We start from the raw sequence: 16,246 nt of genomic DNA, 5'->3' as shown, positions 1-16,246 counted from the left end.
GCTAAATTTGGGAACTATTAATATGGAAAGTCGTATTGGTAGTATAAAAGCGCTAAAATGAATATTTAGTATAAGTGCAGGGTGGGGGAGAAAAAATGTGTAAACACTCACTCACCACCCAAATATATATCAATCTTAAATACTTTGATAATTGTTAGCTGCTACACACCTGTGTGAGCCCAAACCACACACCAAAAAAATGAACAATATACTTATGCAGGTGGAGCGCAAAATCAAATCCAGATTCCCAGAAGGATCTTGGGATTATTTCAATTCAGACATAAATGGGAATAAAATCATATAATAGTGAAGCACAGTAACACTTTAAAACATTTATTTTACACACTAGACACAAAACACTCCTATCCACATATAAGGGTTGGAGTCCAAAAAAAAGAAAATGAAACAACAGTAGTAAAAATAGCCTCTTACAAGGTTTAAGAAAGTGAGTATATGCAGACCCTGCTGCTACTCACAAACGCTTTTGTGGTGCCCTTGCTCGGGATTAGTTGATGTATCAGCTCGTTTCCACACACCCTCCACGGATAGGTACTTTCGCTGTATTTTCCCGAGTGTCGGCTGATGATTTCCGGGTGCCCGAATAGCTCCGCCCACTTTGCGTCACTCCGTAGTTCACGTGGTTACGTCTCTGCGTCACGTGGTTACGTCACTGCGTCTATGCGTTTCGCTGAAAAGCTTCCTCAGGACATCTATCAGTGATGGTCTAGTCCCTTGTTCGTCTGTCTTATAAAGCAATCCTCTTACACTCTATTGGATGAGTGCCAATGACTCAATTAGCAGCATTATCATTCCACATATGAGTCCACTGAATAAATATTAACCCAATGTTCAGTCTACATTTAACCCTAAAAAATGTATTTAGCTAAGATCCTGTTATAATCATGATAAACATACAAAACATTTAAAGGTATATACTTAAAACCTCACATAATTAAGAGTATACACAAAATATAATATATAAAAAATATACAAAATGTACAGAATATTTATAACCTCTCATAAATATGCCCTTTTAATACAACCTATTTAGGTAATGGAGAGAGAGAAGAGAAAAACATATTATTAATATACCTTTTGCATAAGTAAATTCTTAATGCTCCCATTTAGATAGCACTTTCATCATATCCCAGTGTCTACCCTCTACAGTGTATATTAAAGTAAATATTGCAGTAAGGTGCTCCAATTTAAAGTGCCACACCTATTATAAAGTGCATAATATTGCAACAAAATCTAATTGGAAAGGAAGTGATTCTTAAAATATTTAAAATATTTAAAAGAGAGTGATTTACAGAAAGTGGCATAACTCAAAGTCATTGTTAAGGCCAAATGGAACGAGGGTGTTGAGTTCATAAATCCACTTCATTTCCATTTGGCCTAATTTCCTTACACGGTCCTCACCTCTCCAGTTATAACGTGCTTTTTGAATACCCAGAAATATTAAACTTGAGGGATCACTATTATGGCATTCTTTGTAGTGTAGGGAGACCTGATGATTGATGAAGCCTCTACGGATATTGTACAGGTGTTCTCCTATCCTCGTATTCAACTTACGAGTAGTGCGCCCTACATATCTCAATCCATAAGAGCATGTAGATCACACTACTCGTATGGCATGTAATGCACTCCTTAATCTTATATGTTTTAGTAGGTGTGGTAAAGTGCTCTTTGAAAGACTTTTGAGACCCCGTGGTTCTACATACATTGCACATCCCGCAATTATAAAAAACATTTTTTACCCCCATAAAACTATTTATGGAACCTAATTCTTTACTATCTTTTTTACTTGATTGAAACGTTAAAATGCTTCTTATATTCGGGACCCCCCTATGTATAATTTTGGGTTGGGTGGGCAAAATCCTATGTAGTACAGGATCTTTCAACAGGAGATGCCAGTTTCTATTTATAATTTCTCTTATTTTCCTGTTGTGGCAGCCTGCGTATTGAAATATAAACGGGACAACTTCTTGTGTCTCCTGATCATTTGGTTTGGCCTTGTACTCCAGTAGAGATCTCCTATCTAACTGTTGTACTTCTTCCATGGCCCTATTTAGTATTCTTTCTTCATACCCCCTAGTTTTAAAATCTTCCAAAATTTTATGTCCCTGGTCTAAAAAAGAATCATCATCTGTGCAGTTCCTACGAATGCGGATCAGTTGACTTTTTGGTACATTTCTCAACCACGGACTGTAGTGGCAACTGGACATCTCTATGTAACTATTAATGTTGACAGTTTTAAAAAATGTTTTCGTTTTGATAGTTTCCTCTTCTATAAAAATAGAGAGATCTAAAAAGTCTACCTGAGATTTACTGTAATTAAAAACAAGGGATACTCCCCAATCATTAGAGTTAACCTCTTCCATAAAAACTTTTAAAAGATCCTCACTCCCTTTCCATATAAAAAACAGATCATCTATGTACCGCCTATATAGCACCAGGTTTGTCCCCCAGCCACCTCCCATATCCATAAAGTTTTGTTCCCATAGTGCCATAAACAAGTTGGCATAGCTGGGGGCAAACCTGGTGCCCATAGTGGTCCCACAGAGCTGTAAATAAAAATTATCAAGGTACCAAAAGTAGTTGTTATGCAAAATCAATCTAATGGCCTCTAATACAAAATCGATTTGTTCCTCTGGATATTTAGAGTTTTGTCTCATAAAAAATTCAACTGCCCTTACACCTAAATCATGGTTTATAATGGTGTATAGGGAAGAGACATCTGCCGTCACCAGCATATAGTTTCTCTCCCATTTTACCTCCTCTAAAATTTTCAATAAACTTGTAGTATCTTTTAGGTATGACGGGCGTTCCTGTACTATTGGCTGTAGTATTCTATCCACATATTGAGATACCCTACTTGAAACGGAATTGATGCCCGATATAATGGGCCTTCCTGGGGGTTTAATCAGATTTTTGTGTACTTTTGGTAAAAAGTAGAAAATTGGTGTTTTAGGGTTTAAAATTTCTAGATATTTCCTCTCATTTTTATTCAGGACTCCTGTAAGTACACCATTATCTATTAATTTACTGAACTTTGCCCTTATCTCCTTTATGGGATTAGTCGGCAAGATATGATATGTTTTTTTGTCACCCAACAGTCTTTGGGCTTCTTCTTTGTAATATAAACTGCTCATGATGACGATCCCCCCCCCCCCCTTATCTGCCGGCTTCACTACAATTTCGGAATCTTCTCTTAAATCCCTAAGTGCTTTTATTTCTGGTTTAGTCAGATTTCGCTCAACATTTTTAAGGGGTTTGATCTTTTTTGTCTCATATTGTACCATTTGTTCAAAAGCTTTCATTTCTCCCGACATATGCCATTTTGGAAAAAAGTTAGACTTATCTTTGAGTTCTGTAATTTGTAATTTGGTCATTAATACTTATGCCAGCATCGTTCGGTTCCTGTATGGTGCCCATTTCACTAGAGAAATGTTTCTTTAAGCACAATTTCCTATTAAATTTTTGTAAATCGATAAAAAATTCAAAACTATTAAAATCTTTAGTGGGTGCATATTTAAGACCTTTATTCAATAAGGTGATATGATCCTTTGTCAACACCTTATTGGATAAATTAAAAATCCCTATGGGTTCAATATTCTCGTGTGTTTTTTTCTTTCTCTGTACTCTCCACCCTCCCCTATTCCCTCTATTGGTCTCCGTCTTTTTGATTGGACTGAGAAGGGGGAGTGGTTCTGTGTTCTCTCTCTCTCTAAAAAAGGAACCTCCTCGTTCCTAGAATTCAATGGTTCAAAACGATTCTTTGAATTAAAATTTGGAGTTCCTGGGTTATACTGTTTTTTAAAAATCTTTCTCGGGAATTGCCAACCATTGTTACTATTGTTGTTTCTCCTGTCTCCTTGTTGTCCCCTATTACGGAATGTTCTGTCTTGATCTCCTACATTCATGTCATAATGTCTGTTTTTCTTAGGGCCATACCTATGACCATATTGATTATTTACAGGCTTACGGTCATTATTATTGTCCCTCCTCATGTAGGCCTGTTTATTGGCATAATCACTCAGGTCTCTGTGGTATTTCCTTTGCTTTGTATCTACCACATCTTGCTCCAATTTTTCTAATTTGAAGCTAATTCTCTCTAAATTCTCTAGAAACTCCCTCTCCAATTTAAATTTCTCACATTCCTCACGAATCTGAGTGATTTGTCTATCCAGATCCCTCAATGTTAGTTGGCGTCGCTTGATAATGAAGATCATCGTCTGGGTGGAGAGGCTGTCCATCAGGGTAAACCACTCCTCCATAAACGTTTGATCCTCCCTATCAAAAGAGGGCAACTTATTATACCTAAGGCCCCTTGGTACAATTTTTTCTTTAATATATTTTTCAAAGGTTGCCACTTCCCATTTCACTTTAAGTTCTTTAGCTAAGAGGGATTCCAGTTTATTACTAAGTGTAGTGATATTAGTGGATACCACATTCAATTGTTTGGCCATAGGTCTATCTTTTCCCATACCAAATCTGTCGTCTGTGTCTGAGCACAAATTAGTTCTCCTCTGGAATACTTCCTTTTTTTAATTCAATAACGGCTGCTTTTATAGATGGGTCGAGTAGCAAGAAGAAAATCGTATTGGTAGTATAAAAGCGCTAAAATGAATATTTAGTATAAGTGCAGGGTGGGGGAGAAAAAATGTGTAAACACTCCCTCACCACCCAAATATATATCAATCTTATACTTTGATAATTGATAATACTTTGATAATTGTTAGCTGCTACACACCTGTGTGAGCCCAAACCACACACCAAAAAAATGAACAATATACTTATGCAGGTGGAGCGCAAAATCAAATCCAGATTCCCAGAAGGATCTTGGGATTATTTCAATTCAGACATAAATGGGAATAAAATCATATAATAGTGAAGCACAGTAACACTTTAAAACATTTATTTTACACACTAGACAAAAAACACTCCTATCCACATATAAGGGTTGGAGTCCAAAAAAAAGAAAATGAAACAACAGTAGTAAAAATAGCCTCTTACAAGGTTTAAGAAAGTGAGTATATGCAGACCCTGCTGCTACTCACAAACGCTTTTGTGGTGCCCCTGCTCGGGATTAGTTGATGTATCAGCTCGTTTCCACACACCCTCCATGGATAGGTACTTTCGCTGTATTTTCCCGAGTGTCGGCTGATGATTTCCGGGTGCCCGAATAGCTCCGCCCACTTTGCGTCACTCCGTAGCTCACGTGGTTACGTCTCTGCGTCACGTGGTTACGTCACTGCGTCTACGCGTTTCGCTGAAAAGCTTCCTCAGGACGTCTATCAGTGATGGTCTAGTCCCTTGTTCGTCTGTCTTATAAAGCAATCCTCTTACACTCTATTGGATGAGTGCCAATGACTCAATTAGCAGCATTATCATTCCACATATGAGTCCACTGAATAAATATTAACCCAATGTTCAGTCTACATTTAACCCTAAAAAATGTCTTTAGCTAAGATCCTGTTATAGTCATGATAAACATACAAAACATTTAAAGGTATATACCTAAAACCTCACATAATTAAGAGTATACACAAAATATAATATATAAAAAATATACAAAATGTACAGAATATTTATAACCTCTCATAAATATGCCCTTTTAATACAACCTATTTAGGTAATGGAGAGAGAGAAGAGAAAAACATATTATTAATATACCTTTTGCATAAGTAAATTCTTAATGCTCGCCAACTAACATTGAGGGATCTGGATAGACAAATCACTCAGATTCGTGAGGAATGTGAGAAATTTAAATTGGAGAGGGAGTTTCTAGAGAATTTAGAGAGAATTAGCTTCAAATTAGAAAAATTGGAGCAAGATGTGGTAGATACAAAGCAAAGGAAATACCACAGAGACCTGAGTGATTATGCCAATAAACAGGCCTACATGAGGAGGGACAATAATAATGACCGTAAGCCTGTAAATAATCAATATGGTCATAGGTATGGCGCTAAGAAAAACAGACATTATGACATGAATGTAGGAGATCAAGACAGAACATTCCGTAATAGGGGACAACAAGGAGACAGGAGAAACAACAATAGTAACAATGGTTGGCAATTCCCGAGAAAGATTTTTAAAAAACAGTATAACCCAGGAACTCCAAATTTTAATTCAAAGAATCGTTTTGAACCATTGAATTCTAGGAACGAGGAGGTTCCTTTTTTAGAGAGAGAGAGAACACAGAACCACTCCCCCTTCTCAGTCCAATCAAAAAGACGGAGACCAATAGAGGGAATAGGGGAGGGTGGAGAGTACAGAGAAAGAGAAAAACGCACGAGAATATTGAACCCATAGGGATTTTTAATTTATCCAATAAGGTGTTGACAAAGGATCATATCACCTTATTGAATAAAGGTCTTAAATATGCACCCACTAAAGATTTTAATAGTTTTGAATTTTTTATCGATTTACAAAAATTTTATAGGAAATTGTGCTTAAAGAAACATTTCTCTAGAGAAATGGGCACCATACAGGAACCGAACGATGCTGGCATAAGTATTAATGACCAAATTACAAATTACAGAACTCAAAGATAAGTCTAACTTTTTTCCAAAATGGCATATGTCGGGAGAAATGAAAGCTTTTGAACAAATGGTACAATATGAGACAAAAAAGATCAAACCCCTTAAAAATGTTGAGCGAAATCTGACTAAACCAGAAATAAAAGCACTTAGGGATTTAAGAGAAGATTCCGAAATTGTAGTGAAGCCGGCAGATAAGGGGGGGGGGGGGGGATCGTCATCATGAGCAGTTTATATTACAAAGAAGAAGCCCAAAGACTGTTGGGTGACAAAAAAACATATCATATCTTGCCGACTAATCCCATAAAGGAGATAAGGGCAAAGTTCAGTAAATTAATAGATAATGATGTACTTACAGGAGTCCTGAATAAAAATGAGAGGAAATATCTAGAAATTTTAAACCCTAAAACACCAATTTTCTACTTTTTACCAAAAGTACACAAAAATCTGATTAAACCCCCAGGAAGGCCCATTATATCGGGCATCAATTCCGTTTCAAGTAGGGTATCTCAATATGTGGATAGAATACTACAGCCAATAGTACAGGAACGCCCGTCATACCTAAAAGATACTACAAGTTTATTGAAAATTTTAGAGGAGGTAAAATGGGAGAGAAACTATATGCTGGTGACGGCAGATGTCTCTTCCCTATACACCATTATAAACCATGATTTAGGTGTAAGGGCAGTTGAATTTTTTATGAGACAAAACTCTAAATATCCAGAGGAACAAATCGATTTTGTATTAGAGGCCATTAGATTGATTTTGCATAACAACTACTTTTGGTACCTTGATAATTTTTATTTACAGCTCTGTGGGACCACTATGGGCACCAGGTTTGCCCCCAGCTATGCCAACTTGTTTATGGCACTATGGGAACAAAACTTTATGGATATGGGAGGTGGCTGGGGGACAAACCTGGTGCTATATAGGCGGTACATAGATGATCTGTTTTTTATATGGAAAGGGAGTGAGGATCTTTTAAAAGTTTTTATGGAAGAGGTTAACTCTAATGATTGGGGAGTATCCCTTGTTTTTAATTACAGTAAATCTCAGGTAGACTTTTTAGATCTCTCTATTTTTATAGAAGAGGAAACTATCAAAACGAAAACATTTTTTAAAACTGTCAACATTAATAGTTACATAGAGATGTCCAGTTGCCACTACAGTCCGTGGTTGAGAAATGTACCAAAAAGTCAACTGATCCGCATTCGTAGGAACTGCACAGATGATGATTCTTTTTTAGACCAGGGACATAAAATTTTGGAAGATTTTAAAACTAGGGGGTATGAAGAAAGAATACTAAATAGGGCCATGGAAGAAGTACAACAGTTAGATAGGAGATCTCTACTGGAGTACAAGGCCAAACCAAATGATCAGGAGACACAAGAAGTTGTCCCGTTTATATTTCAATACGCAGGCTGCCACAACAGGAAAATAAGAGAAATTATAAATAGAAACTGGCATCTCCTGTTGAAAGATCCTGTACTACATAGGATTTTGCCCACCCAACCCAAAATTATACATAGGGGGGTCCCGAATATAAGAAGCATTTTAACGTTTCAATCAAGTAAAAAAGATAGTAAAGAATTAGGTTCCATAAATAGTTTTATGGGGGTAAAAAATGTTTTTTATAATTGCGGGATGTGCAATGTATGTAGAACCACGGGGTCTCAAAAGTCTTTCAAAGAGCACTTTACCACACCTACTAAAACATATAAGATTAAGGAGTGCATTACATGCCATACGAGTAGTGTGATCTACATGCTCTTATGGATTGAGATATGTAGGGCGCACTACTCGTAAGTTGAATACGAGGATAGGAGAACACCTGTACAATATCCGTAGAGGCTTCATCAATCATCAGGTCTCCCTACACTACAAAGAATGCCATAATAGTGATCCCTCAAGTTTAATATTTCTGGGTATTCAAAAAGCACGTTATAACTGGAGAGGTGAGGACCGTGTAAGGAAATTAGGCCAAATGGAAATGAAGTGGATTTATGAACTCAACACCCTCGTTCCATTTGGCCTTAACAATGACTTTGAGTTATGCCACTTTCTGTAAATCACTCTCTTTTAAATATTTTAAGAATCACTTCCTTTCCAATTAGATTTTGTTGCAATATTATGCACTTTATAATAGGTGTGGCACTTTAAATTGGAGCACCTTACTGCAATATTTACTTTAATATACACTGTAGAGGGTAGACACTGGGATATGATGAAAGTGCTATCTAAATGGGAGCATTAAGAATTTACTTATGCAAAAGGTATATTAATAATATGTTTTTCTCTTCTCTCTCTCCATTACCTAAATAGGTTGTATTAAAAGGGCATATTTATGAGAGGTTATAAATATACCTTTAAATGTTTTGTATGTTTATCATGACTATAACAGGATCTTAGCTAAAGACATTTTTTAGGGTTAAATGTAGACTGAACATTGGGTTAATATTTATTCAGTGGACTCGTATGTGGAATGATAATGCTGCTAATTGAGTCATTGGCACTCATCCAATAGAGTGTAAGAGGATTGCTTTATAAGACAGACGAACAAGGGACTAGACCATCACTGATAGACGTCCTGAGGAAGCTTTTCAGCGAAACGCGTAGACGCAGAGACGTAACCACGTGAGCTACGGAGTGACGCAAAGTGGGCGGAGCTATTCGGGCACCCGGAAATCATCAGCCGACACTCGGGAAAATACAGCGAAAGTACCTATCCGTGGAGGGTGTGTGGAAACGAGCTGATACATCAACTAATCCCGAGCAGGGGCACCACAAAAGCGTTTGTGAGAAGCAGCAGGGTCTGCATATACTCACTTTCTTAAACCTTGTAAGAGGCTATTTTTACTACTGTTGTTTCATTTTCTTTTTTTTTTGGACTCCAACCCTTATATGTGGATAGGAGTGTTTTGTGTCTAGTGTGTAAAATAAATGTTTTAAAGTGTTACTGTGCTTCACTATTATATGATTTTATTCCCATTTATGTCTGAATTGAAATAATCCCAAGATCCTTCTGGGAATCTGGATTTGATTTTGCGCTCCATCTGCATAAGTATAATATGGAAAGTCCCCTTTTCTGCACCATATTCAGTAATCATACATATAGCTGCATGCATGAATAGAATTAAGAAGAACGTGCATGGTGGAATTAAGATGAAATACCCCAATATAAATAAAATGCATCAAGTTTTCAATTTTTTATGTTATGCTTCATTCTGATAAATTACACTAAAATTTTATTTATTCTGCTTCTTTATGCAGGAAGATGAAAGGGTAAGTTAATATATACATATATATATACTTATTGCATATAAAATAAACACAAAATCCACACACGTAATGTTACACTGTTTCTCTTTTTTTATTTCTTTATTTATGAAGTGTGCTGATGCAGGCGAATTTAATGCGAAAGGTTGCAACTGTTTGCCCGGAGAACCTGGTTTTCAAGGATTTCCTGGATCCAAGGTAATAATATGTCACATTTCATTTCAGAGATCACGAGCTGTTTCTAAATACCAGAGCCAAGAAAGAGTACCATAGCTGAGTCTGAGTATGAGAGCCAAGTACGAGTACGAGAACTGAGTCTGATTATAAGAGCCAAGTATGAGTACCAGAACTGAGTCTGAGTATGTGAGCCAAGTACGAGTGCCAGAACTGAGAGCTAAGTATGCGTACCACAGCCGAGTATGAGTATGAGAGCCAAGTACGATTACCAGAGCTGAGTTTGAGTGCCAGGTCTGAATCTGAAAATGAGAGCTGAGTGTGAGTACCAGACCTGAGTCTAAATACCAGAGTGGAGTATGAGCATAGTATGAGCTGAGTTTGAGTATAATGGCTGATTATTAATACCAGCTTAGTATAATTATGAGAGCTGAGTATGAGTACCAGAAATAAGTCTTTCATTATGTTTTCATAGGGTGAAAAGGGAACTCAAGGCTTACAAGGTCATTATGGAATCCATGGCAGACAGGTATGTTAATAAACATGTATTGTTTTTTAAAAAAATTAAAAATGTATATTCTTTATTTTTCACTCAATAACCATAACTTTGGGCGTGCCCAAAAGTCAACTTGAATACAATTCTCGAAAACATAATGCATGTCAACAAATTCAATACATGCCCATTCATTAAAAACCATTGACACCCACCGTCTACTGGTGGTTTTTATTTTAATCAAGGACAGGCATTTAGGCGATACAAGTAGCCCGTTCTATTCAATATCTAATCTTGCTCATGTGCTACTGTGTTCCTCCGACAGTATTATCATGCCTGGAAAAAATTATAAAGGCCACATTCCCGAGAAAAACCAGGGGAAGGGCCAAAAAAAGTAAAAAAGAAGAACAAAAAACAAGATGAGACAGGATAGGTGTGAAATTCTAGTAAAAAGGAAGAGAAAGAAGATATGTAGCAAATAAAGGTAGAGCAAAGTGGAGAGAAAGAAAGGGGGGAGGGGGCCGGGGGGAGGGTGGAGACCCCACAACGACAGCGCGACAATCATGTCCCCCTCAAGGAGGGGTCCTTTCTAAGTCGGGACAGACCCCCCAAGAAAGGGCCCTATCAGTCTCCACTTGAGCCCACTAAACTGTTGTCCCATGGTTCCCAATTTTTTTTAAATGTCGCTATTGTCCCTCTTACCCTCGCTGTCAAGTCGTCCATATGTTTTTGTTTTTTTTAATAGATGCTATTGTATTATTCACATCATATTCAATCTCAAAGAACAATATTAGGAATGAAGAACAACAAATCATGTTCTAATATTACTCTCTTCATGGAAATATTTACAATGAATGTATTAAAACAACAATTATACATTATCCACTAGGTACGGTCAAGCTGTTCTGCAAAAAATATAAAAGGCTTATTTATATTGTTTGACATTTTAATTAAAAACACACTGTGTTGGTAAGTGGGGCTCTTGTTTCCTTATCCTACAATAATTATACTGCTCTTTTCCTATTTTAATGGCTCTGCACTCAGCCATGGAGCTCTTATGAGTATATTATACACCTGTTTATTAGCCACTCTCTTCAACACTAGCAAGGAAATATCAAAAGTGAGACTTTAAAGTGAATTTCTAATTTAAAGCCCCAAAAAGCTGAGGTGGAAAAATTCTCAGTCAGTCAGCTATGCTTTCAGTACAACTCATATGGCCCTAAATTTGACATTTACTTGGAATTCTCTCTTTAGCAAATAACCCTGTACATTGCAAAATGTGCCTTAACCCCTTAAGGACCAAACTTCTGGAATAAAACTATTTAATTCCCCTACTTTAACCCGTTTGTGTCACTATACCCCACTCCCTCTAGCATGTAAGCTCATTGAGCAGGGCCCTCAACCCCCTCTGTTCCTGTACGTCCAGTGGTCTGATCTCAATTATGTGTCTGTTAGTCCACCCATTGTACAGCGCTACGGAATTTGTTGGCGCTATATAAATAATAAAATAATAATAATAATAATAATAAAAGGGAATTATGACATGTTACACATGTCATGTGTCCTTAAGGGGTTAAAGGAACACTCCAAACACCTAAACCACATTAGCTGAAGTGTTTAATCAGTTAAAAGTGTGTCCTCTTTTTCTTGCTTTACAAAAAGTGTGGATTTTAATCTACATTGGTGCCTTAATAAATTAACCTCATTACACCCCCTGGCTGTCAATCAAACAATAGGCCCTGCTATTTTCTGGTTTGATTAGCTCAGTGGAGCTAAACTCAAGAGTCAGTGAGTGGCCAGGGCGTGGACTTCTCTTTGATCTGCATTGGGATTGCTTGCAAAGGCTGCAGTGTGTGTACTCTAATCAGCTGTTCTCCCTGCATGTCACTGAAGAGATGGGTGCTGAATTAAAGGGACACTCTAGGCACCCAGACCACTTCATCTCATTTGAGTGGTCTGGGTGCCTTGGCCCTCTACCCTTAACCAAGTTTGTCAAAACACTGTGGTTTTTGCTAAACCGCAGTGTTTTGATTAAATTGAAAATCCCACCTCCAGCTGCCTTCTCTTACCTAGCCGCTAGATGGTGCTTCCGCATCCATAGGAGAGGAAAGGTGAGTTACGACGTGCGACGCCCCCACGCACTGTATGAGGACGTCGCACATCACGTGGGTCTAATGCAGCTTCACAAGGGGATTCAATGAATCTCTGCGTGAAGCGTGCGAGGGGCGGGGCGCTGCGTTAGATGCGCATGCGCTCTTGCTTCCCAATGATTCCCAATGAGTATGAGCTCATTGGCGGAGGGAAGGAGAGTGGGTCAGCTGATCGGATGACGCGGAAGGGGGTGTAGACGACGGAGGATGGATGTGTGACGCGGCGCTGGAAATAAGGTAAGAATTATAATATTTATTGAAGTTTATATGTCTTGCAAGGGGGGTTACAGAGGTGCAGGGGATGGGTAGAATTTAGTTTGGGAGGAAAATAAGCTGTATTTTCGGTGAGTACAGTTTCCCTTTAAGAACAACAGCCACAAAGAAAGCATCTGGTACCCCAGAGTGTAACACCTACTAATATTATGCTGCCCAAAGATTAAAGGAACCCTAACCCTTATCCTAATCTAAGTCTATCCCTAAACCTATTTACACAATGAACGATCCATAACACCGGGACGTTTATTACGGAATGACTTCACATTTGGTATCATCTGCTGGATGTTTCCATTACTCTGTTATAAAATAGACAGGCGTGTATATTAAAATATATATATATATATATTCTACATATATATTGACAATCTGTATTGACAAATATTTTACAGGGACCGAGAGGATCAAAGGGAGGACAAGGTAGAAGAGGTGATACAGGTCCCAGGGTATGTATATTTGTGGGTTATGTATATTTGTTGGTTATGAATAGTATGAATAGTAGTGTTGATATATTTTTCTATTTAAAAAAATGAAATAAAAAAGTGTCTATTTAAAAATATACGGTACATATTTTAAAAAATCATGCAAAAATCACAATCTCATTGGAAATTAATGTATTGGAGGTATCAGTTGTTTATTTATATTTAATTTAGTTTGTAAGTTTACATGCATGTTTTTAATTTCACCTTTGTAATACTGTTTACACTGTAACATTTCACTATATATTTATGGTGTATGTAGAGCACGTTTCGACTAGGCTCGACAAAGACTCACTTTAAAGTTGAAACATTGTCAGATCACTACAAGACATTTGCTATTTTAATAAGACTTCAATATATATTTCATAATGTTTCTTAATAAGACGATGACATGTTTACTTCATATTGCTACACTTATTTCTAGAACTTGGCCCATTCCCCAGATTTCTAAAAAAATAGAAAACATATTTTCAAATATTTAACCCTGGCATTAGTCCCAAACCGCTACAGTAGGAACTACAAATAGTCCTGGCTCAGCCTGCTAGAGAAACTGAAATCAAAGACCCATTTGTCACGAATTTGACATGCAGAGTAATGACTGGGAAGTGTAATATGTAATACATTGCATATCTATGTGCACTTTTTAATATCCGAAGTTCTTGTTGGCATGAATATCTCTTCAATTTGTTATACAGAAAAGCACTACTTATCCATGCAGTTAAGGGCAAAGTACATAAATACAGGTTAAAATGGAAATCTGGGAAGGTAGGTCATGTGCCGTTATGTACTCAGGAATAGGCCTGTTTTGTTTTTTTATATACCGTAATCCTTTATATGGTCAGCGGTAAGCCAAGACACTGACAAGGAACACGAACATGAATGACAGTGTAAACATTTCAACATCTGTGTCGCAAAATTATATTATCTCGTATTTTGTTAATACAAAAGGAACTGGAGGGAGAATGGATCATTCTGCCACCAGGAAGTCTTATTGCCAGAGATATTTTAAGCAAACAACTTATTATTTATCTCTAAAGTGTTGACCGGGTGGGAAAGAAGGAATATTACGGGCCTAGGTCAATTGGTTTCTGAAGCCCAAAAGTAAACTAAGCAGGGACATTGCCACCCCATAGGATATCAAGAGCCTTTAGAGCAGTAATTACTCCAGGACAAATCAGTTGAGAATGTGCTCTTTTCTATAGAGTTTAGTTTGGTTGATGACCAACAGAATAGCATTTTTTAACATTAAGCTTGCAATCCCACTCAAATAGACACTTTCTTAGATGCCACCCCAAACCGCCACTCAGTCAGCACCTTCAACGTATTGCTCTATATCTTGCTCCTACTTTTTCATATAAACCAGAGAATTGCCTGCAGATGCTGAGTGTAGAACATAGAAAAGAATACAAAGTTGAGATAAATGGGAAATTGGTTAAATCACTATAAACTACAGTTTGACCTTAAGATAGGTCTGCAATACTAAGTAATTGCAAATACCTGAAGAAATCTGATGTTGCTAACTGAGCTGAGACACAATTTATACCATCTTCAAATACGTCTCCCTACCATTGTGCACCAACACCCCTATATTGGTGAAAGACTGCGGGACAAGGAGAGGGAGAAATGTATTTATTTTTAAGGAATAACATTTAGAGAGATTGTAGTTATGAATTAACTTGTTTCAGATATTTAATTAATTGAGCAGGGTCAGGCGAGTAGGATGTACGTACTGTCTTTGACCCTTTTCCAGCTATATGTAAACTAATGGAAGATCAAGCAAGGAAAGCGTAGACTCAATGTCCACGTACCTGTATAATGACATTTAATTTAACTTCAGTGCTACACATGCGCTTGATAAACAGAGTATATTTAATAAGCACTGTACCAGTCAGAATATATTGTGAATTTGTGCTTTATTATTTCACAGGGTGAACCAGGTCCTGATGGTGAAGAAGGCCCTTCTGGGTTCACAGGAGATACTGTAAGTGGCCATTTGTCCTTCAGGTATATGCAATCTGAAGAGTTAAATTAAATGTAAAGAGTTTATAACAATGACGTTTTGTGCCGTGATTGTTTTCACAAGTATGTCAATTTCTTCAAATTGTATTTTTATTGTTTTTAATAAGCACAGTCTAGCACATTATACTTATACAGTATTAACATTTTATTAGAAGAGATAGCTGTTAACTCAAAGTTCAAACCTATAGTTACATGACAAAAACCAGCGTGAAGGAAGTAAACGGCAAAGGGTAAAGGAAAAATTTTAAAAACAACAACAATTATTGCCATGTTTTTCTAAGAAATGTAACGTATTAATTGATATATATAACATACATTCCAGCACTTTAATCTGACATCCACTTGAGCTATTTTTTAGGGTAAATGTAAATATTGCTATTTATGATAAATGGCAATGACTTACATTGTCAGAGAAATGCAGATCACCAATGCACTAAAACCACACATTAAGATGTACCTTTAACACTGGCAAAGATTAACCAAGCTAGAAAGGTGCAAATATAGGCCCTTTCTAGTACCTAGCCCAGGGGTAGGCAACCTTTTAAGAGCACTGAGCCAAAATAAGATTGTGATATCTCGTAGTGTGCCGGCCCTATTTTTTTTTTTTAATTGCGGTGTCTATGTTGCCGTAATCTGCTTGTGTTATTTATACTGTAGTTGCTTTTTTTTTTGTTGTATTTGTGCATATATGAGCTGTTATATTGTATATGTTCATGAGTAAATTGTGGTATTGTATATTATATGTATGAATTTTGACTGCTTGTGGAATTGAGTGTGTTGATGGATATGTCACATTGTGTTTTTGGTGGAGTGTGTATGTGTGAGGCGGCTTGGGGTATT

General features: G+C 37.1%; 1 protein-coding gene across 1 annotated transcript in view; it reads left to right on the top strand.

Annotated features, from left to right (window-relative positions):
• The window catches only part of LOC134607931 (collagen alpha-1(IX) chain-like), a 103,527-nt gene that overhangs the window by 38,305 nt on the left and 48,976 nt on the right, over positions 1-16,246 (top strand). The window contains exons 7-10 of the mRNA XM_063450527.1: positions 9,933-10,016; positions 10,468-10,521; positions 13,301-13,354; positions 15,315-15,368. Coding sequence (XP_063306597.1) covers positions 9,933-10,016; positions 10,468-10,521; positions 13,301-13,354; positions 15,315-15,368 — 246 coding nt within the window. The remainder of the gene's footprint in view (positions 1-9,932; positions 10,017-10,467; positions 10,522-13,300; positions 13,355-15,314; positions 15,369-16,246) is intronic.

The sequence above is a fragment of the Pelobates fuscus genome, chromosome 4 (genome assembly GCF_036172605.1).
Source record: "Pelobates fuscus isolate aPelFus1 chromosome 4, aPelFus1.pri, whole genome shotgun sequence".
Taxonomy (NCBI): domain Eukaryota; kingdom Metazoa; phylum Chordata; class Amphibia; order Anura; family Pelobatidae; genus Pelobates; species Pelobates fuscus.
Note: the sequence above shows the minus strand (reverse complement) of the source record. Positions and strands in the feature narration are given on the sequence as shown.